Genomic DNA, 23,696 nt, shown 5'->3' on the forward strand with positions numbered 1-23,696 from the left:
ACCAGCCCTCAGTTGTGTTTGCACAAGGGGCCCCTGAGCTACAGGACCGGGTAGTACTGGGCCCTTTTGCCCTGTTTGCTGAGTCTCCAGCCTCCAGGGGTGGCCGTACTCCTTTGCTGTCATAGATCTGAGCCTCAGCATTATTGTACATTTCTTTTCTTCTAGTCAAACCAATAATATCTTCCAGAAAATCTGATAGTCTGCAATGCCAAAAGGGCTAAAAAAAATTTGTATTTCACAGTTGCGAGGTTTAAAAAAGTCCCTGGGTGCCTATGATCTGACCTCTTAAGAATAGCTGTTCACCTGCTCAGGAACCCACAAGGGTTTGTTTTGTTTTTGTTTTCTGTTTTAAGCCATAACACACTTTCCAAGCTATCTCCACGGCCAAAGGTTTTGCCTCAGAGTGAGTTTTAAAGGTCACCATCCTCAGCAATCCTTCGGCAAACAACCACAAGAGGCATTTAGTTAGAGAGGAAAGAATGCTGAAGGTGAAAATTTTTCCATATCTGGGTGACCTTGGTGTTGAGAAGAGTTGCCGGCTGGGAAAGTTTTGCTTCAATAATTCCCACTATGTCCTCTGTGCTTTCTCTGAGGAGAAAACACCAGCTAGTGGGAGGTGTCCTTGTACCCAGGCAGAGGACAGTACGTGCAACAGTTTCACAAACCATTGTTAGTTATGTGGTGTTCGCACTGGGTCTCAAGGTTTATTTAAATAAAAAGTAGCAAGGGAGATTGTGACCGCCAGCTTCACAGTTTCCCTGACACTCCGACTCAAAGTCACCTGCAGCAATTCTAAGTCTTAGGAGGAAAAAAAAAAATCCATAAATCCACTCAGTGATTAGAGATGACACCTCTGCTGGTAGTGGCGCAAAAAACCTTAACATTAATCCCTAGAAAACCAGGAGCTGGATTATGTGGGGGAAGGAGGCAACATAGATAATTTTAAGCAGACATTCTATGCCTACATAGGGCTTATTTTTTTTTAAATTAAAAAGCATGTACTATTTGGTCTCAAACTCCATTTGAATTAGTGAAAGCATGCTACATAATTCCCTCTTTGGTTCTGTTAAATCATCTTTATTTTGCATATTTTGAGGTTGTTGATGTCCATTAACCTTTTTTATTATGTAACATTAACATAGACAAAAGTTGAGTAGTATAATCAGTCCTCATGTACCATCATCCAGCTTCAACAATTATCAACTCACAGCCAATCTTGTTCTCTTTACCCTGATCTGCTTTTCCCCTCCAAATCCCTGCTTATTAAAAAACAGATATGTGGGCTTCCCTGGTGGCGCAGTGGTTGAGAGTCCGCCTGCCGATGCAGGGGACACGGGTTCGTGCCCCGGTCCGGGAAGATCCCACATGCCGTAGAGCGGCTGGGCCCGTGAGCCATGGCCGCTGAGCCTGCGCGTCCGGAGCCTGTGCTCCGCAACGGGAGAGGCCACAACAGTGAGAGGCCCACATACCGCAAAAAAAAAAACCAAAACAGATATACAACATTGTATGATATCAAAGAAAAGAGTTCTTAAAAATGTAGCAATATTATTAAATAAAATTAACTATAATTTCTTCATATCAACCAATATCCCATCAGTGTTCAAATTCACCTGGTCTAACAGTAAAGTTTTAAATGAAAGTTTGGACCAGGTAGAGAAAGACCAAGCCATAGCGTTTGAATCTCAGCATCCCTGAGCTTCCCCAAAGCCCAAAGAACATCTTTCTCTGCTTTAGATAGGGGCTCAGAGCCAGGCGATCTAGAATTCTTGCACAAGCATCACCATTAAATGGTTCTGATGAACCTAGGGGCAGGACAGGAATAAAGACGCAGATGTAGAGAATGGACTTGAGGACATGGGGAGGGTGAAGTGAGAGAGTAGCATGGACATATAGACACTACCAAATGTAAAATAAATAGCTCGTGGGAAGCAGCTGCATAGCACAGGGAGATCAGCTCGGTGCTTTGTGACCACCTAGAGGGGTGGGATAGGGAGGGCGGGAGGGAGACGCAAGAGGGAGGGGATATGAGGATATATGTTTACACATAGCTGATTCACTTCGTTATACAGCAGAAACTAACACAACATTGTAAAGCAATTATACTCCAATAAAGATACTAAAAAAAACACACAAAACTTCCAGGCAAACGTGTACCCCTTCCCTAGGCAGCCTCTTGGCCTGATACTGCCAAAGCTGCTTGTAAAATGACAAACCAAACAGCAGCTGAGAAAACAGAGCCTCCTCTAAATGTTTAAAATATTTGAATCAGGCTGCCATCTCACTGGAGCGGATCCTAAAGGACACCTGTGGATCCCCATGTACTTCTCCATCACAGCTGCGATCCCACTGCTGAGGGCTCATTACTCCCAACTGTGGTCGACTCCACGTACCTCCCACTGGTACCCCATGGACTCAGGCCGCTCAACTCAGGGCAAGGCAGTGAGAGGAGAAAAGGCAAACCACCCAGCTGTTCAGATCATGCTACAGGAGCAGGTACTGGCACCCTGGACTTGGAAGCCCTGAAGCCTAGAAGTGATAACCTCTGCCCTCCTATTTGGGGACTATTTTCAGACTGCTGGCCTGACTCCCCACTTTGAAAAACTTGGGCTCCCAGCCTTAATCTTGACTTCTGGTGTCTGACCTCCTGTAGCACTGACTGCAAGAGTCTTTGCCCTCAACTTAGTCCCATATCTGGTTACTTGCCCGGTTGTTTTCTGGTCCCTGGGATAAGAGTAGCTGCCATTGACTAAGCAGACACTTGGTAAACAACTGCTTCTCTCGTTATCTTACTAGATTCTCACAACAACCCCATGATTCGTGCATTCAACACATACACGGCGAATGCCTACTACATGCAAGCACTGCTCCGGTGTCGAGGATACACTGAGCAAAACAGACACAAATCCCTCCCTTCCTGGAACTTCCACTCTAGGGCAGAGCCCTAGGAAGCGGTGGTTATTATTCCCATTTGCAGATGAGGAAACTGAGGCTCAGAGTTGCTAGGTAATTTGCTTGACACCATAGAGCTAATAAACGGCACAGCAGGGATTCAGTTTCCGGTCTGTTGGACTTTAAAGCCCACATGCCTTTGTTTTTGTTTTTGAACACACCACACTGCATCATTACGAGATCCCTACTGAAACCGACGGCCTGGTACACTGAGTGCTGAACAGATGGTGACATAGGAACAGACATGCTTTTCACCTTTGTGTTTTAAATACTTTATGTGGTACAGGTGGAATCCTGCTTTCACCAGCTCGAAAACACATTCACACTCCTCCACTGTGAACAGACCTTATTCAAATGGGAATCTATTGTTATCATGTACAAGGCGGGTACACTCTGTTGCTTTCCCTGGGTTTTTTAAAATGTCTTTATGTAAAGCCAAGGTACAAAGTCTATTAGTCTATTCTCTTAGAAACAATAACGAATTGGAAAGGGGAGGATTGTACCAAAGGACATTTTATGGCTTTAGAAATAAAGCCCAGGTGTTAACTTGTGCTACCCCTGAATGTGTTACTTCTGATCTAATATTCTCAGCAAAATGTGAATGTGTTAATGGTGTTCTGATAGGACACAACATAGAATGTGTCTGGCTTTCAGGGCTTAGACAGGTGGAAGATGTAAAGTAGTGGTTGGTTAGTTCACAGTGGGTTTGCTTTGTGAATTACAGTATCTTCACTAAACTCACTAGTTCAGGAAATCATGCTAGGTACTGGGTGCCTACTGTGTGCCTAGTACTAACCTTGGCACAGAATCCCTGTCTCGGAGTAAGTCACTAATTGTTCACTGACCCCAAGATCCTCTCATCCCTCGACTCGTCTGTTTAGGAGAGAACCCAAAGCATTAGCAAGACCTAGTGCCCGATGCTCAGAGAAGTAAGCTTAGGAAGATGAAAGGTGACTAATCAGAGGACAGGAGGGCTCTTTAAAGGTAAGACTTCAAGGGTCCCATATGTAGGAAATACATAATGAAGAAGCAATGCAAGGGACAGTGTTCTGGTCTGGGAATAATCAACTATACTTTCAGCACTTCCATGACTGAGTCCAGTCTTCCCTGGATTCAGGTTCTAAACTCTTCAGAGGCAGAAACTGGGTAATTCCGTGCAGCAAAAGCTCAGTAAATTAGCATGATGGTTTGGTCAAATTTAAGGACACAGTCTGCAGTCATTGAGCTCAGAGGCACTTATTGTCTCCACTGTGTGCCCTGCACTGTTAGCAGAGAGCCTGTTTTCTTGAGTCCATAAAAAGCCCAGCTGTAAACTAAAGACAAGACAAAACTGAGGGTTTTTTGGCATTGTACCTGCTTCTTTAATGCTGACTCTCTGCTTTTAAACCATGGGTTTTATTCAGAGGGTGTCTTGCAAGATGTTTTTTTTCTATTAAAAAAGGAGAAAAAAACCAATAAGCAAGTGAGGGGAAATGGTGGAACCATAAAGAAAAGGAAAGAAAAAAAAAAGAAAAGAGCAATCTTAGGAGGAGGCTTGGGGATACAGGAAGAAATCTGGGAGCTCTGTCCTAGGTGTGAGAAAGGGGAACCATTGATCTCCTGGCTCTTAGATTCAAGGGGTAGGAGTAAGCTACCCCTACCCCTTGAATCTGAGAAGGTCTACAGCAAAGGGCAGCTGGTTTAGTGGTTCGGAGCAGAGACTCTGGAGCCATTCTGCCAGCATGCAAACCATGGCTCTGCCAGTTACTAGCTGTGTGATCCAGTGTAAGTCACTTCCCCTCCGTGCCGCAGTTAACTCATCCTCGAGAATAACAGTACCTGCCTCAAAGGGTTACTGTGAGGATTAATTCAATTATGCGCTAAGCACCTTAGGACAACACAAAGCATACAGTAAGCACTACATAAGTGTTTGATGCTGTGGTCATCAGCACTGCTTATTCCAGCTGTATATATATTTGGAAGCAGTAGAACACAGAGCAGTAAGGCTCTCAGAGAGCCTGGGGAGGAATCCAGCCTCCACCACTTACTGGCTGTGTGACACTGGGCACCTTAGTAACCTCTCTGTGCCTCCGTTTCCTCATCTGTAAAAGGGCACTATCATCCCACCTCACTGGATTACTGTAAATATGAATTTAGATAATCCTCGTTAAGCGCCTGGCGCAGTACCTGGTATACAATAGCTGTTCAGTAGATGGCTGTTATTATTATTGTAGACCATTATTATATGATCAGTAGGTAAATGATTATTCATTCCTTTTTCTTTCTTAAAAGCTTTTCTTCTCTTTATAAAAGTAATAAATGCTCCATGTAGATATTTGAGAAAATGTGGAATCATACAAACAAGAAAACAGAAATCACGCATACGGCCCCCAGATAACGAGCAATGTTATCATTGTACGTGTACTATTTCCTTACTGTCTTGATCTGAGAGCACACAAATGAGCAGTACACAGAGTTTTGTTTTACAGAGTTGGGACCACATTATCCATATGTAGCCTGCCTTTTCCACTTCACGTTACCTGTCTTTTCATTAAGCATCCTAGGAAACATGACTTTTTCTAGCTGCCAATACCCCACTGCAAGGATATGCTCGTGCTCCCAAGATCACAGCACCCCTCATCCCTAGCTTGCAGCTTTCTCGACCGGGTCAGGGCTGGATATCTGATTGCCAGCAACAACCTTATGTTGGTCATTTTTTCTCTTTTATGGCAAGAAAGGAAAGCGCAGTCTGGGGGAAGGGGTACATAGCCCCAAAGAGCCCAGGCTCCAAATCAACGTGGCCCTCCTCAGTATAACCGTGCATATATGAAAAGACAACCCTGGGTAGGGGAAGTAGTTCACTGGCAGTTTTTCTAGGAATTGTTAGTTACACTGTAATTGTAAAAGATTTCAAAGGCAAAGAGCCAGCAGATTCCAGAGTAAAATTAAGCTCCAGATAGTAACTGCGGCTACCGAGATGGCTGAGGCTTTCAAGGGCTGCCCTTTGGCCTCCTGGCCCATGGCAGCTTCCTGCCATATCCCTCGGCTCAGACGCTGTGTGAACGGCTTAGGCTCCTGGGCTCCTATGCAATTTGATAAAGGCCTTTAACAAGCGCTCGCAGGCTTTTCTTGCCAAGTTCCAGGCGTTCTGAGTGCACAATTGCTGCCCCCAGCACACCACTGCAAGCTTCCCCTTTTTTTCCTGCCATCCCTCCTACCTGACAGCTGTGAAAAAGAAACACATTTAAATATCGTGCTGAATGGCCCTTTGGAAGTATGAGTGGCAGGTCCTGACACACCTCTCTTGCAGACCAAGTAAATCTGCTGCAGACTGCCTCGTTTTTTCACTGAAGCCCTGTTACTGCTTGCAGGTACAAACCGGCAGAGGAGAAAGGGAGGATCTCGTTCTTAAAATTACTTGAAGGCAAACGTGCACTTTTGCAAACTGTTTTAAGCAAGGACCAAATGTCAACTTAATACTCTCCTAATAGCTTGGCCTAATGCAAAAGACTTTTCCTTGTCCCAGTGGCCACTGTCAACCCTGGGTAAACGTCCCCAATCCCTCATTAGTGACACTAATCAAAGCACCAGAATGTCAGGAGAATCTGAGTGACAGTATTTAAGAGATTTTAAGCCTCTCATTCTTCTAAATGCACCAGTCAACATGCAAATTACCGTTTCCAGAATATAGGGTAATACGCAATTCTACTGAGCCCCCTTCCACCTACGGGCCCCGACCCCTGCCTTTTTTTTTTTTTTTAACCACAGCAAACGCAAAACTCCAAAAGAGGCTCTTATGGGGCTTCAGATACCACTTCATTTTCCACATTTTCTTTCACAGATTGACATGTTTTTTATACCACATGAGCTCCTGCATCCTAGAGATGGTGGGAAAACCTCCCCATGTAAGCCTCAGCTGGTATTTCCTGACACTGGGAAGTCTACCTCACCCATGAATCATGCAATCGTTACACTGCAAGGAGAAAAATCATCTCACTGAGTTTCCTGAATGCAAACAAAGACTCTGGCAAAGAGTAATGAGGGAACAGAACAGTGAGGGGCCACAATATGCTTCTCATTGTAATTTCCCTCCAGCACTTTATTAAATGTTACCCCTGGAACAGGCAGGCAGAGGAGTACCTGGATCCATGGTGTCTTTCTACTTAGAGTTTTGCTTATCATGGAAAAGAAATGATTATCAAGCCAGTTTTCCTTTTGATTTTAAATAATAAGACGTAGGCCTCCCCTACGAGTACTGTTGCCTCCTTGGGATATTTAAGCTTGAACAACAACATTAAAAAATAATGCTATAAAACTTTACAAATCTTCTTTTAGGCTTTGCCTAGGCAACCCAACTCCAAAGAATTTATCATCTAGTCAGAGACCCATATAGTCCCTTCCTCTTTGGTAGATAATGTTACACAATTGGGGCAAAAAAGAAGAGAAATCACAGGCCCTCAAGGAGTTCCTTCTCACGTCTTGGACACTACCAAGGGGCCAAAGAAGATTTGAAAACAAAAGCTCAGTAAAAATTTTGCTGCGTTTCAAAAATCAAATCCATTGTATTTTCTTTAGATTTTTTTAAAAAGTTACATCGTGTAACCAAAGCAACAATAATTTCATTATAAGTGGACCAATGCACCATGTGGGCAATTTTTATATGGTTTCTGGATTTCAAAGGGATGAGACAAAGGAGTAGTGCTCAAAAGACAGGGAAATAGGGGCAAGAAAAGAAGGGAAACCAGATGACGAGGGCTGTCTGGCTTTCACTTAGAGCCTGCTTCAGAACTTCAGCAAGGCCCATCAGCCCTTTTCTCGGTTCCAAAGGATGCACATCAGGGAGAGGAGGAGACGAGAATGGGAGGGGCAGGAAGGGGAAAGGTGAGAGGTTAGGAGGGAAAAATCAAAACACTTTTAGCCTTGGTCTAATCCCCAGATCTTCCAGAGCTAAGGTGAAGCCTGATCAGACATATCACACGAAATGCCCCCTCCTTGCAAAGATTCCATATCATAAAATCTGCCATGCTGGTCCATAAGCATAGATGTTTAAAGTCCTGAACACTGCTTATGAAGAGTTTAACTCCATTTCCTAATGCTATTTACACAGGTATTCATTCAGTCATGCATCCATCCATCCATTCATTCAATGAGTAGCTATTGTGAGCCAGGCACTAGGGACAGAAAAGACCACAAAACAGAAAATGTGGACCCCAGTCAAATAAAAACTAACTGAAAAACTGATAACAGCTATGAAGGAGGGGTTTAAAAGTATGTTATGAATGCCAGTGTGGGGTGTGAGGAAATGATGCTTCGAGGAAGGGACACCTGGGCTGAGCTGAGCAGAAAGAGCTTTCCAAGCAGAAGAAACAGCCATGCTAAAGTCCTGGAGTAGAAGACATGGGGAGAGGGGCACCATATGAGGTCTGAGAGGTAGGCAGGGGCCGGGTCATGCAAGTGGAGCGGCCCACAGTTAAGAGGGGGATGGGAAGCCCTTGAAAAGTGATGGGGAAGGGGACATGATCTGATGCAAGTGTACCAAGATCGCTGGCTGCTGGTGACAAAAGGAAGGCTGAATGAAGCCAGCTATCTTGTAGGTACACGTGTTGGCAAAACTTCTTCTGTAAAGGGCCAGATAGTAAGTATTTTAGGCCTTGTGGGCCAAGAGGCAAAATCAGGGATGTTCTGTAAGTACGATATAGCAAAAAAGAAAACAAATTCCCACAAAATTTTTATTGATGAAATTCAAAACAAAATAATAATAATTGAATATAATTTTTAAAACACAGGTCAACTAGTGAGATGAAAAGAATTCTTCTTTGGGGGGAGACAAGTTGTTTAATTGGTGCTCTGTCACCATAACATAAAAGCACCCAGAGACAATATGCAAATGAATAAGCATTGCTGTCGTCCAATAAAACTTTGTTTATGGACTAAAATTTGAATTTCATATATTTTTCATATGCACAAAATATTATTTTTCTTTTGATTGTTTTCAATCACTTGAAAATGTAAAAGCCATTCTTAGCTCGAGGGCTGTACCAAAACTGGACCATGGGCTCTGCTCTAGTTTGCCAACCTCTGTCGTAGAAGGTCCCACATTCTGGATGTGCCTAGTTGCTTGCTCAAAGAACACTAATTTTTGGCAGGTCACTGCAGGGTGGTGATGCTATGTATTTCTTGTTGCATCACAGCAAAAGGCTGTGTAAAGGTCATTCTATGACAGGTGACACTTTGATCCCTGTTAAAGGTACATTTTCCCCTTTGTAATTAGAAGTAATCTGTGGGTGACACTTGGGATCCTGTGAACATCCTGTTCTCCAAAACATTTCCCTAAGTGGTTTTAGGTTTCACGAATGATCCTTGCCTGAATCAATTATTATACTGGGAGTTACAAAATAACTTTGATATGATTTTCAGTGCTACCTAGAATACTGTTTTGTGGATTACATAATCATTTTTTATTGAATCTTCTGGTTTTAAATATTTAGATTGTTTCCTTTCTTTCTTTTTTTTTTTTTGGTTGCTATCACAATAATGCTCTCATTAATAATCTATAGCTAAAAATTTCTGTACACTATGATGAGTTACTGAAAGGAAATTACTTGAAGTGAAACTAGGTCATTGAGTACAACCACTTTTTAAAGGGACTTAATCCATATTAACAAATTGTGTTTTAGGGGATTATACCAATATTTGCTCCTATTAAGAGGTATAAGTGCCTGGTATAACAAATGACTATATGCCGCAGACTTCTTAAATCAAATCATCCAACCTTGTGTACGGTGGGGGTGGGTAAATGGGAAGGGGGCAATGGATGTGCCTGTAGCAGTAAATAAATAAATCAACCACTGAAAAACAATGTTATAAGTGCCTGGTTCCTAACACTCCAGGCAACATTTAAAAATTACCACCACCAAACTGATAGATGAAAATGATTTCTCATTATTTTAATTTGTGTTTATTCAATTATAGTGAGGTTGAAACATTTATATTTCTTCTGCCTGGTCATATCCTGGGCCCATTTTCTACTCATCCTTTCCGTATTGATCCCTAAGAGCTCTTTATATGCTCAGGTTGTTCATTCTTTGCCTATAATATGCACTGTAAATATTTTTCCCAGATTGTAGAAAAATGCATCTTAACAAAATATTAAAGGACTTCCCTGGTGACGCAGTTGTTAAGAATCCGCCTAGCAGGGGACATGGGTTCAAGCCCTGGTCCAGGAAGATCCCACATGCTGCGGAGCAACTAAACCCCATGAGCCACAACTACTGAGCCTGCACTCTAGAGCCCACGAGCCACAACTACTGAGCCCATGTGCCACAACTACTGAAGCCCACATGCCTAGAGCCCATGCTCTGCAACAAAGAGAAGCCACCGCAATGAGAAGCCCGCGCACCACAACAAAGAGTAGCCCCCGCTAGCCACAACCAGAGAAAGCCCGAACGCAGCAATGACGACACAATGCAGCCAAAAATAAATAAATGAATAAATTTACAAAAAAAAATAAATTAAAATTTACATGGTTATTTTCCTCCTAAATTGATCAGTTCCTCCATGAGATAGGTAGCAAAAAAAAAAAAAAAAAAAAAAAAATTTAGGAATGGGGAAGGGAATGCAAGAATTATCCGAATGCAGAATTATTTTTGTTTATTATGAACTTAAGCATATTAAAAGAAAAAGACTCCCTAATGAAATTTAAAATTTTATTATCAGCATTCAAAATTCTTTTCTGGTCTTTCCTATTTATTACATATATAGCTGATTTCATGATGCACAAAATGTGCAGTGTTTTTAATTCATCATTCCATATCTACTTTCCATTATCAGCACAGTTATAAATGTAATTTTTAATTAACACTTTAACATAATGCAATTTTTAATTAACAGCATGACAATACAGTTCATTTAGTTCTCATAAACCATTTAAGATCTAATTTTTCACTAGAATAAATAGCGTTGCTGTGCACATACTGTATAAATTCTTTTTTGGTTCCTTTAGGGTTAAATTCTTAAGTCAGTCTCAAAAATAAAACTACTTGATTACCAGGGGAAAAAGCGATATATTCAGGCTTATTGTTTTTTGTCAGAGAACACTCCGGAAAGACTCATTCAACATTTGTTGAGTCCCAGGTATGTCACCAGCAATGTTTAAAAGAGTTCATTTCCCCAAGTCCCCAACAATATGGGTTTTGATAAGTTTATTTATTCTGGCTAAGTTTATGGACATACTGTGGTATTGGGAGTTACTTTAAGTTGTGCTTCTTCAGGCCCAGCAAGTCTGTGTGAGACCCACATTATAGTTTCATGTATGCTTCTTTCACTTATAAACTGTTCATCTCCATGCCTTCTTTGTGTCAAATTCGGCAGTGGAAATTCAGTACTGATTCCTATTCTTTCTATATATTGGCCAGAGAGCTTTCAGGTATAACTCACATCATGTGCTTTCCTTCCACTCTCTTCAAGGGCAAGGGCCAAGTTTCAGGAAGGTGTATGCCCCAGCGCTTCAGCTACGGTCAGTGTGCCACGCTAACGTCATGGGGGTGACATATGACCTCAAGCATACCCTCGTTCTCACCAAGGCTGGTGACCGTGCAGCAGGGCCTCAGACCCTCCTTTCATAACCTATACTCCCGCGGTCATGTCATCCACGCATCTGTGGAGAGGTGTGCACCCCAGCGGCAGGATAGCGGGTAAGGCTCTATTCCTGGCCCCAAGTGTCAGTGGTGGTAAGGGTGAGAAGCCCTGTCCTAAAACAAAATAACCACTCTCTGGGCCTCTCCTAAGCCCAAACCAAACTCCAAGGGAGACAACACAAAGCGAAACAGACTGAGTTCAGTCTCGTGCAGATGGGGAGATTTCATTTAGAGATTTATATTTTGTTGTGCATTTCACATGACACTCCTCTTACTTGGTCCCAGAACCTGGCAACTGAAGCCCAAGCTACTGTTAGCACCATCCAGATCACACACTGGAACTTGACTCTGAGCACACGCCTCCTTGGCTATGCACTTCAGCGTGGCCTCCCCTCTGAGGTTTCCCGTGAGATGAAACAGTCGATTAGGGAGATTCTGGGAAGCCTGTATCGAGCAGCAGGAATTAGAAGAGAAATCATGTAGACGACGCTGAGGTAGAGGGTGGGAGCTGCCACGGAACGGGAAGGGAAATACCTGGCCAGGCTGGTTTGGAATTAGACCCTGGAGCCGTAGAGCCAGCTACCAAAGATGCCACCTGCCATAGCAGAGCTGGGTGGTGGCTGATTCTGAACATTTAAAACCTACTCAAGTGTATTCAAGTAAACCAGACTGAAAAAGAAAAACCCAGGTCTTACCGGGGGCGCTGATGGGGGGGGAGGCGGAGGCAGAGGTGGCAGTGGCGGTGGCAGTGGCATATGTCACAGCGTGGGTGTTTCTTTCTTAGGAATGGTCCCAGGAGAATGGTCTCTGCTCTGAAAAGGAGAAAAGGGTGAGTTTAAACTTGGATGTCTTTATTCACACACAGGTAATACACGTCAGGCAGGCATACAAATGTTATAGGTAGTTTCATTCCTTCACTTGCCCGCTCATTCATTCATTCATTCTTCTTTCAATAAATACTGAGTGCCCACTGTGAGGCAGGCATTGTGTCAAGTGCTGGAGACTGAAAGAAGTAGCTAGATTTTAGAAAGAATTAGGTGACAAAACAGATAAAATTTAGCTATTTATGTCTCAGTGTAAACAGAGCGTATTAATAAATAACAACACTTCACTCCATAATGAGTACTGCAAATAACAGATTCTACCTCTTTAAGCATTAAACTTTTATCATTTTGGATGCAATTTAAAAATATTCTGCACATACCCCCATTTTCCTAAGCAGAGCAAATGGAATGAAATTTAACCTTTTCTGAATGTGGCGGGCTCACCGGTTACTCATGTTGCCAGCCTCCAGCCAGGCTTATACGGGCATTAGCTATCTTCCTGCTTCCTTCTCTGCTGTCACTCTTAACTTTGCTTGCTGTTTTTTCTGTTGTGGTTTCTATACAGTCATCTGCGTGGGGTCATGACACTTCTCAGCAAAGATTTTATATCTGGCATTTGCTACACGGAGGGCTTTGGGGCATGCTTCTGCAAAAATGGTTATGTCCCAAAGAGTTAATATTGTAGGATGTCTGATCTCCAGATAAATATGGCATTGCTCTGTAGAGTGTGTGTTTGCATGCATAGGTTTGAATATGGATTTGTGTTTTCAAATCTATATCAAGACACACTGCAAAGACTTAAAACCTATACTGCAGAAAATCCCCAACAGTTTACAAAAATGAGGAAAACCTAGAGAATCTAAAAACAATTTAAGCAGAAACAGAAATAAACCTCAGACTTAGGCAAGGGTAATTTTGTGTTCTTTCTGTCCTTCTAGTCACTGGAAAGCTCAAGCAAGTCCTGTACCTCTGTTTCTTCAATGCTAAAATCCTACCTCCTTTGTATTATTCAATTTTTTTTTAACTGTACGAAGGGCCTTTACTGTTTGCAACAGGAGGTGGAAGAGGAGGGGATATGACAGCTCTGGCTCCTGGGGCAGCTCCATAGACTCAGTTGCTGCCCTCCTGTATTATTCTGTGTTAATGTTCTTATTTCCTAGAGGCAAAAAGCAATTATGTAACGTGGTACTTTATTCTTAACACAGTCCACTGGATTTTGCTTGCTTAATATATACTAGTTTTCTTTACCTTTTTAAATAGTGGCTATATGTGGCAGGCTAATCACATTAATTTCCACAACAATCCTCTAAGGTCGGTAGTTTATTCCCAACTTTATAGGTAGGGAAAATGACATTCTGAGACACTAAGTAGTTTACCCAAAGTCATACACAGCTGGTAACTGGTAGACCTGGGATTGGAACCCAGCCAGGCTTATCAGGTTCTCACGTCCGGGCTCTTTTCAACGTGATTGTTTTTTTTTAAATTATGGTAAAATATACATAACATAAAATTTATTATTTTAACAGTTTTAAAGTATGCAATTCAGTGGTATCAAGTACAGTCATCACCACTATCCATTCTCAGAACTTTTTTTTTTATCATTCCAAACAGAAACTCTGTACCCATTAAACAATACTTCCCCATTCCTACTCCCTCCAAACCCTGGTAACCTCTGCTCTACTTTCTGTTACTGTGAATTTGCTTATTCTAGGTACTTTAAATAAGTGGAATCATACAATATTTGTCCTTTTGTATCTGACTTATTACTCTTAACATAATGTCTTCAAAGTTTATTCATGTTGTAGCATGTACCAGAATTTCATTCCTCATTACTCAATTATATGTATATGCCACATTTTGTTTATCCATTCATCTGTCGATGGACACTTGGGTTGTTTCTACCTTTTGGGTATCTTGACTAATACTACTATGAACACTGGTGTACAAATATCTCTTCAAGACCTTGCTTTCAATTCGTTTGGACATATACCTAGGAATGGAATTGCTGGATCATACAGTACTGGCCTGTTTTAGAATCCCCTAAAATGGTATAGACATTTTGAATGGTATAAAATATATGTATAAGTTCAATTCTGGGGAGAAAGAGTCCATGATAGTTTTCTTAAGAGTTCCAAAGAGGTGCATGAGCTGATCATTATAGAAGACCACAATTTCCTATAAAGTAGTCCCCTGAAAGAAGGGGCTTGATAATTACTATGTCACTGCCTCTTTCCTTGATAGTAAAACTAGGACAGAAAGACTGAAAAAAAAAATACTCATCAGAGTCCACAGCATAAAACTATAGTAGAACTGGGCAGAGATCCCAGAGGACAGTAAATACTTCTTCCAGGTAGCATCAATATTATTTTATTATATAATCTAATACACACAGTAACATAGGGTCAGACAAAGTTGGCATTTTACTGGCTGAATGCTAAAGCAAGTTGGATGTGAGCCCACAAATTACTTGAAACAAATATAAATGATCAGTTGTTTGTATTTTAACACTTTCTTTCATAGAAGGCGTTGGGTATATTCTTTACATGATCCTTAATTCAGTGGCAAAATAATTTCAGTCAAAAATTTATAGCAGGGAATAAAGGGTTGGCTGAAGTAGTAACAGAACGAGAGAAAATATGGTCTCATTATATAAGGATTTTATCTTTTAACTAAGACACATGAGAGCAGACAGACCTGCTTCCCTTGGTGCAGAATGGTAATGGGTTCAGAAGAGTAACTTACAAAACTTAAATGTCTCTTACCTAAGGGTTTTGCCATTTATCCAAAGAAAAATGACTGTAGAAATAATTTTAAGGAGAATTGTGGCACAACTATTCATGTAACCCCTCAGCACACAGATTATATTTTCCAGCCTCCTTTGCAGTTAGGTGTGACCATGTGACTAAGCTCTGGCCAACAGAATGAAGGCAGAAGTGATGTGCTCTGTCTCTAGGCTGGCCCATAAAGACTTTCCATCCACTACTTTTCTGTCTTCCTCCATCCACTGGCTGGAAGCAAAGGTTCTACTGTGGGCAGAGCCATGGATGTAATGAGTCTGGGTCCCTGACTCTCCATTTTAAGGCCATCTGCCAAACACCTGATTAGACTTTACATTCATGAAAAATAAACTTCTGTGTTAAGCCATGGAGAGTTTGGAGTTAATTTGTTAGAGCCACTAATATTTAACCAACTTAATATGGAACTAAATTGAATAGAACTGATTCTCCTTTTCTTTTTTCAAATTTTTAAAAAATTTTATTGGAGTATAGTTGATTTACAATGTTGTGTTAGTTTCAGACGTACAGCAAATGAATCAATTATACAAATATATATATCCACTCTTTTTTAGATTCTTTTCCCATATAGGCCATTACAGAGTATTGAGTAGAGTTCCCTGTGCTATACAGTAGGTCCTTATTAGTTATCTATTTTATATATAGTAGTGTGTATATGTCAATCCCAATCTTCCAATTTATCCCTCACCCCCTTACCCCCTGGTAGCCATAAGTTTAGAGCTGATTTTCATTATTCATGGTAGCTAAGTTCTTTACAGTTGCCACGAACACTGAGTTAGCAAATACCTGAACCATTGCTCCTAGGAGAGACCAAAGGGTTAGGCCCATGTGAGCCTCTGGTCACAAGATTTTTGTCAGCTGATTAATATATAACTTTGTTTTATATATTAGTGTTTCTGATTAAAGATACTATGTTTAATAGATTGTTGATTCATTCATATTATAACTCATGCCTGAACAAAGCTTATCTAACATACATATTTTCTCCATAAGGCAAATCACAGCCTTCCTGTGTTCAAGAACACTAGGCAGCACTACAGCACTATACCTGGGGCGGGGGGCGGGGCACTGAAGCGAAATCACCAACAATAAGCAAAATAATTTGAAAAACATGACAATAAATAGAATATGAAAAGGACACTTGTTTACAGTGTGAGAGCTGGAACGAGAAGGCAGAGTGCTGCTCGTTCAGCCTCCGCTGGGTACGTGTGCATGACGCGACTCGAGCTTTTCCCCTCCCTGTGCATGTCTGTGAATAACCGTGAAGTCACCTCCGACTATTGACTTTGGGGTTACAAATAAAGTTTAGAGGGTAGGTGATTAGCAAACTGTGGAATCCATGAATAATGGGAATTGACTGTATAACTTTTTGGACCCCCTATATATATTCAGCACTGTACTAAGTATTTATAATACACTGTTTTATTTAATCCTCTCAACAACTCGATGGTAGATGCTGACATTTCCATAGTAGAGATAAACCAAATTTTGTCTCAGAGAGGTTATGTAGTTTCTGCTAAGTTTCAGCAGGAGTACCAGAGCTGCATAAAAGCCCTGGCCTTTCTGATCCAAAACCTCATTTCTTTGTTTTACTAACTTGGTATAATTCAGATCATATTACTTATCTACTTCCATTTTGCAAAGTGTTTTAGAGACCCTCGAGTGAAAAGGACCTCCTACAGGTAAGTATCGATATAATTCTTCCATGTGCTCCCCCTAACCTCAGCATCCTTTACTCTCCATCTAGTTTTATCCTTACAAATCTGAGAGTGACCATGTGCCACTGGGCTTCTGTCTTGCTGAAATCTCAGGAATGATTTTTCAAACTCCAGGATGAAAGCATATTTTTATACTTAGTACTTGATGGCTGTGAAGGCTTTTTCTTGACAGATACAGTAATTAAGCAATTATCTAGAGAAGTATTTGTTAAAATCTGACAGTTAAGAATGCAGGGCTCCAGGAAGTCACAGGCTGTACCCATGAGCTCTTTGATGCTTTGTGCTCTCCCGTACATTTAAAAATGTCATTTTGCTCTGCAGTGTATTAAAAAATGCTTAGGATAAAAAAAGCCAGATTCTCAAAGGCTTTTATATTTTCTCCCAACTCATGAAATAACTCTGAAAACCAGCATCGAGATGCAGGTTTTCAAACACCATTAGAGGGGAGGGTGGCAAGAGGAACAGAACTAACACTGTTTCCACATGAGACCCCGTATGTGGGGGACAGTGCTGGTCTCACAGTCAGACTTGGGTTCTACTTCTGCCGCTGCTTTTCCCCAGCTGTGTGGCCTTAGTCAAGTTACTTAACCTAAGTGAGTCTCATTTTCTTTATTTGTAAAACAGCTACCATGCTTAACTCTTAGTTTGTTATCAGAATTAAAACAAAGACTGTAGATGAAGAACGTAATACAGGTCCTGACACAAAGCAGACACTTAATTGAAGCTATATTTATCATCATCATACCACCATCCTCTCCACTGCCACAAGTAACTATAAGAAAAGGTGGGCCTTCCCTGGTGGCACAGTGGTTGAGAGTCCGCCTGCCGATGCAGGGGACATGGGTTTGTGCCCCGGTCTGGGAAGATCCCACGTGCCACGGAGCGGCTGGGCCCGTGAGCCATGGCCACTGAGCCTGCGCGTCCGGAGCCTGTGCTCCGCAACGGGAGAGGCCACAGCAGTGAGAGGCCCGCGTACCGCAAAAAAAAACCCCAAAAAACAAACAGTTAAATATGCTGAGCTTTGTGAGTTATTTCAGAGAGAAATAACTCATGGTCAACAATTTTACACACTAGTTGCTCTTGTCATCATCACTTTTCTCCCCTAAGTATAGTTTGTCAGATCACAGCTGTTCACAAACAGAAAATGTGCCTATTTTTAAAATATAAGCTACTATTTGACAAAAGCATCTTTTGCTGGTTCTAAAAATACATTTGAATAGGAATCTGAAAATAAGCTTCTCTGGGCACTCATAACTCTTTATGGTCTTGTTTTTGTTGTTGTTTTGTTTTGTTTTTACATCTTTATTGGAGTATAATTGCTTTACAATGGTGTGTTAGTTTCTGCCTTATAACAAAGTGAATCAAAGTGAATACATATACATATGTTCCCATATCTCTGCCCTCTTGCATCTCCCTCCCTCCCACCCTCCCTAACCCACCCCTCTAGGTGGTCACAAAGCACCGAGCTGATCTCCCTGTGCTATGCAGCTGCTTCCCACTAGCTATCTGTTTTACGTTTGGTAGTGTATATATGTCCATGCCACTCTCTCACTTTGTCACAGCTTACCCTTCCCCCTCCCCACATCCTCAAGTCCATTCTCTAGTAGGTCTGTGTCGTTATTCCCGTCTTACCCCTAGGTTCTTCATGACATTTTTGGTTTTTTTTTCTTAGATTCCATATATATGTGTTAGCATATGTTATTTGTCTTTCTCTTTCTGACTTACTTCACTCTGTATGACACTGTCCTACTGAGTCCCTTGTTTCTTTGCCTATGAAGTCAGGAAAAGAGAAGAGAGATTTCTCACCTCTGCACTAATGCGGGCAAATGAACCCCGTGAGGCGGTCCATTTCTCACACTGTGGTTTCAGCAGGGTCCTGCCACTCTACCAATCAGTCATTTATTTATCAAAGGTGCCCTGCAACCAGGAAGTCACAACCCAAGAGCCCATGAGCATATACGGCACACATCAAAATGTTCTCGAAAAACATGTGGTAAAGTTGCCAAAGCTATAAGTAAAACAATAAAGGAATTTTTTAAAAACCTTCTTTCCAGGTTATGGTGAAAATGATGTACGAGTGGTCACTTTCTCTTGTCACTTCCTCATTGTTTCAGAGCAAATTCTCTGGGCACAGTCCTCTCCTGGGACTTCCCACCTGTAAGCTCTCATGCCCACCCCCCCCACCAACCACCTCGTTAAGTGAAGACCATCCTCTTATTGGCCAAATGGAAGTTGCTGCTCTCACTCTCCTCAATGGTACAAAATTCCTGGAATATTTAGCTTTTTGGGGTAGGTGGGGCATGTCGATCTGAGTAAGCAAGGAAGCAGGGGATAAGGTAGGGGGAAATAAAAAGCACAGGATAAAAAAGTCTTTGAACATCTGTGTTCTAGATTATAGTAAGGTAAGTTAGCCCTGATACAGCCCTTGCGATGTGTCAGGAACTATCCTTAGAACTTTTCATATATGAATGTATTTAAGCCCCACAATATCCCAATCAGATAGATACTGTTATCGCCATTCTTCAGATGAGGAAACCAAGGCCCACTGAGGTTAAGAAACTTGCCCAAAGTCACACAGTGAATTACTGGAGGGGCAGGCATTCAAACGCGGGGTGTCTGGCTCCAGAGTCCATGCTCTTAAGCACCATGTTAACTTAAGTCACTTGTAAACATACGACTTTTTATAGTTTTTGTCACATCCACATACCACCTGAACTTACTTTAAAATTGTTTATTTTGCGAAAGAAACTTTAAATTATTACCATAAATGGAAAACCAATATTATTTGCCATAAATAGATGGTAATAATAAAAATCAACTTAACGATTATTAAGATAAAATGTTCATCTATGTACCATCTAAACTCATTTCAGGTTTCCATAGTGATACTTAAACCTTGGTGCTTTGGGGAACAGTGATCTAGAGCAGTGTTTCCCCAATTTTAATGGAGGACGAATCACCCAAGGGGTCCTGTTAAAATGCAGATTCTGATTCAGTAGCTCTAGGGTGGGGCCTGAGATCCTGCATTTCTAACAAGCTCCTGGGCGAGGCCAATACTGTTGGTCTGAATCCATACCTTGAGTACCTCTAGAATGTGGAAGCTTGTAAGAAAGGCACAGTCTCCACCCCAGACCTACTGAATCAGAATCTTTGGGAGTCTCTTGTCAGCAAGTGATTTTTGTGCCCACTGAAGTTTGAAAAGCCCTGCTCTAGAACAACCAGGATGATGAAATGCCCTGCCCCATACAGTTGGAAGTTGTGTCCTCTACTGAGAAGGTTCTTTTTTCTATAGATCCGTTTAATTTCAGCAGTCTGGGTCCATGAAAATGGCACACTGTACTTAGGACTGGAATTGACACACAAGGGAAACAGAAACTGAGCTGAGTGCCCATGAGCTGAGTGCCCATTCACCTCTTCCACAGGTGATATGAAGGGTTTCCCACACCTGAGATATACCAGCCTCGACAGCAGCTCCTGAAGTTGAATCTGCTCAGGCCTGACCAGATATGATAATTATCTGCTGAAATGCTTAAAGGATTTATGAAGATTGTCCATGTGTGTTCTAAAACCAAGATACACTTTAACCACAATCTAATACGGAAGCCACTAAGTCACACCTACAGTGAGCTCAGAAATTGGTTTCCTTTTATAAGATTCTTATTGAAATGCAAATTTGTTCCCAGATCATTGAATTCATTATAATATTTGAACAGTATTAGGTGAAAAGATATAAATAGTGATATTGATAATATTTATCATTGACTCAAGCATTTTAATTATGGACTTCCCTGGTTGTCCAGTGGTAAAGAATGCACCTTACAATGCAGGGGACGCGGGTTCAACCCCTGGTCAGGGAACTAAGATTCCACATGCTGTGGGGGAACTAAGCCAGCGCACCACAACTACTGAGTTCACGCGCCTCAACTAGAGAGCCCACATGCCCTGGAGCCTGTGTGCCACAACTAAAGAGAAGCCCATGCAATGCAACGAAAGATCCCTCATGCCACAACAAAGATCCTGCATGCTGCAACTAAGACCCAATGCAGCCAAAAATAAATAAAAATAAAATAAATTATGGCTAAATGCCATAAAAATCGTTGTGTGTGTGTTTCCCAAGAGTTAAAGGAGAAAATATTTATTTCCTGTCTTTTTTTTTCTGCCTTTGAATTAGCTAAAAGAAGAACGAGGCTTATTAAAAAGATATGATAAAAAAAAAAAGACATGATAGGGGGACCTCCCTGGCAGTCCAGCGGTTAAGACTTCGCCTTCCAATGTAGTGAGCATGGGTTCCATCCCTGGTCAGGGAGCTAAGATACCACATGCCTCACGGCCAAAAAACCAAAGCATAAAACAGAAGCAATATTGTAACAAATCTAATAAAGACTTTAAAAATGGTCCACATCAAAAAAATCTTTTAAAAAATATTTTAAAAAATACATGATACTAATCAGACATTTATAAGTAAGTCTCATTTTACATAACAGTTATGCTTCTGAAAAATGGCATCTCTAATTCTGGAAAAATCGAGGTATGCTTTAAGCATACAAAAGGAGTGTATTATTCAATGGAAACCCATAATCAATGTTATAAAATAATAAGTCATTCTACAAAATAAATTACCACCTCTTTAATTTATTTTATGATGTTGGATTTTATAAGGAGGGCACTTTTTCCTTTCTAAGGCTAAGGTGGTCATTTTGCACTTAGGATTGTGAATACTCCTAAAAATGCTGTTCTGAGAATCACTGAGGAAATAATGTTCAGACTGGAGGGGGCACAGGGAACAAGTCTACAAGACAAATTCTTTCTTTTCTAGTTTCACTCCTGAGACTTTAGATTTTAGTTTCAGTATTTTCACAGTAGGGATACTGCGCCAGCCTGGGCCAGGTCAGGATGGCTGGCCCAAGTTCTGGTGCCTCCAGTTCCCTGTCCAGTTTGAAGTTCGCTAGAATCTCAAACAACCTGTGGCAAGGAGGCATCCTCAGCTCTGTCACCAGGCACATTCTGTCCGTGGCAGCAAGCACAGTTCACTGACAGCCAAGCCTGATACACTGACTGGAGGTCTTACCTCTCAGACTACAGGGCTTCACTCTCCAGTTCACATATACTCCTTTCCTAAAGGCTCTTCGTCATGGAGTCAAGTTCTCCATTTTATCCTCCACTCTATTCTATGCATCCTATCCTCTGTCCACACCACACTTGTGATGGTTTCTTACATACCTTTTCTTTATATTTCTGTGCCTTTGTCCATGCTATGCAGGCTGCATGTGATGGCCTTCACCACCTGGAAAATTTCTACCAATCCTTTGAAACACACTCAGGTGCCAACTTCTCTGCACAGATTTTCTTCTTCCTATGCCAAAGCTAACTCCTCCTATAGTACTTTGTTCGCAATTTTATTACGGCACTAGGGACTTTGGCAATTTCCTTTCACATGTCTGTGTGTCTCCCTTCACTGGACCACGGGCTCCTCGAAGGTTCAAAGATAGGAACTGTGTCTTAGGTATCTTGGTATTGCCAAGGCCAAAGGTAGTGTCAAATACCTTTGCTTTGCTGTCGCTATGGGGAAGAAATAGAAAACATATATATCAGGGGTCATGCCAACTACTTAAGCAAAAGATGGAGACACACCTTGGCAGCAGCACATTATGTAAATTGTGTGTCTACAGATTAAATAATTATCTTAATGATATTTAAAGAAAAATATTACCAACTAAAATAGGAAGGGAGGAAAAGGGCAGGAGAAATTCCTGTCCAACTGTAGGCCTTATTATCAGTGTGGGAACAAAATGTATTTTGGATGTGGGATTCTCAAAGCTTCCAGTGCTCACTAGAAAAGCTTCACCTGGCATGTTAGAAACGCTGTCATCAAAGAGGAATAATTTGACAGTTGAGAGAACTGGTCTCTAGTTCTGGTTTTAATGGTCATCTATTTCTCCATCTGTAAAAAAGTAAAGCATGTTCCTTCTTTCCTGATTTGCATAAGTGTGAGGACCAAATGAGTATTGCTTTGAGATAAGTTATTAAACAAATCAAAAATAGTTTATGATCCTCTCCAAAAAGCAAAGTGCTTTCAAATGTAATTTTTAAAATTAAGGATATGGTGCCTTCCTGGAAATGGAAACGCTTGTCCTAAGGGACAGCAGAGATGAGGCTTTAGTCTTTTAAATTAGAAAACACTTTTCAAAATAAAGTTGAGTTCAAGGAGGTCTTCTGGTTTTCAGATGGTGGAGTGAAAATATCTCTGTTCCTTCCTTTTCTTGGAAACCATTTCAAAATAGGAAGGAAAGGGAATCTCAGAAATATAAACTCAATTGCAGAAAGTAAAAACTAGATTTCTGTAACCCTGAATTTCAATAAATGAGACAGGGCTGCCTGCTGCCCAGGACGATCAAATACAGGGTCTAGGTAAGGTGTTGTAGAGAGTAAGCCTGTGGCTGCAGACCTCAGACAAAGTCCACACAGAGTCATTCTCCAGAATAAGAAGCTCTGGCTCCTCAGTGAGGAAGCCCCACCAACACTTGTTTAGAGTAATGGAAAAGGGCATGTAGGACGGCACAGGAGCGACCCTGGACCCTAGACGCATGAGGGAGCAGGGAAGGAGGCAAAGACAAGCCATTCCAGTGGGTGCATGGCTAGAAATGAGGAAGGGTGAGGGAGAGAGTAAATTATGAGCAGCCTAAAGCCTCTCACTTTCTCTCTCTTCCTCTCATCCTCCCTCTCCCTCTCCCTCTCCCTCTCCCTCTCTCTTGTCTCTCTCTCTCTGTCATAAGGAGCACTTCTCTGACCCAAAGA

At 41.5% G+C, this 23,696-nt stretch overlaps 1 protein-coding gene across 4 annotated transcripts in view; it reads right to left on the reverse strand.

Moving 5' to 3' along the window:
* Nucleotides 1-23,696, reverse strand: part of WIPF3 (WAS/WASL interacting protein family member 3) — a 119,073-nt gene that overhangs the window by 54,109 nt on the left and 41,268 nt on the right. For all 4 annotated transcript variants that reach the window (XM_049714859.1, XM_012531510.3, XM_033420598.2 and 1 more), the window contains one exon: nt 12,260-12,376. In XM_049714859.1, the coding sequence (XP_049570816.1) occupies nt 12,260-12,319 (60 nt within the window). In that variant the 5' untranslated portion in view covers nt 12,320-12,376. The remainder of the gene's footprint in view (nt 1-12,259; nt 12,377-23,696) is intronic.

Source organism: Orcinus orca, chromosome 9 (genome assembly GCF_937001465.1).
Source record: "Orcinus orca chromosome 9, mOrcOrc1.1, whole genome shotgun sequence".
Taxonomy (NCBI): Eukaryota; Metazoa; Chordata; class Mammalia; order Artiodactyla; family Delphinidae; genus Orcinus; species Orcinus orca.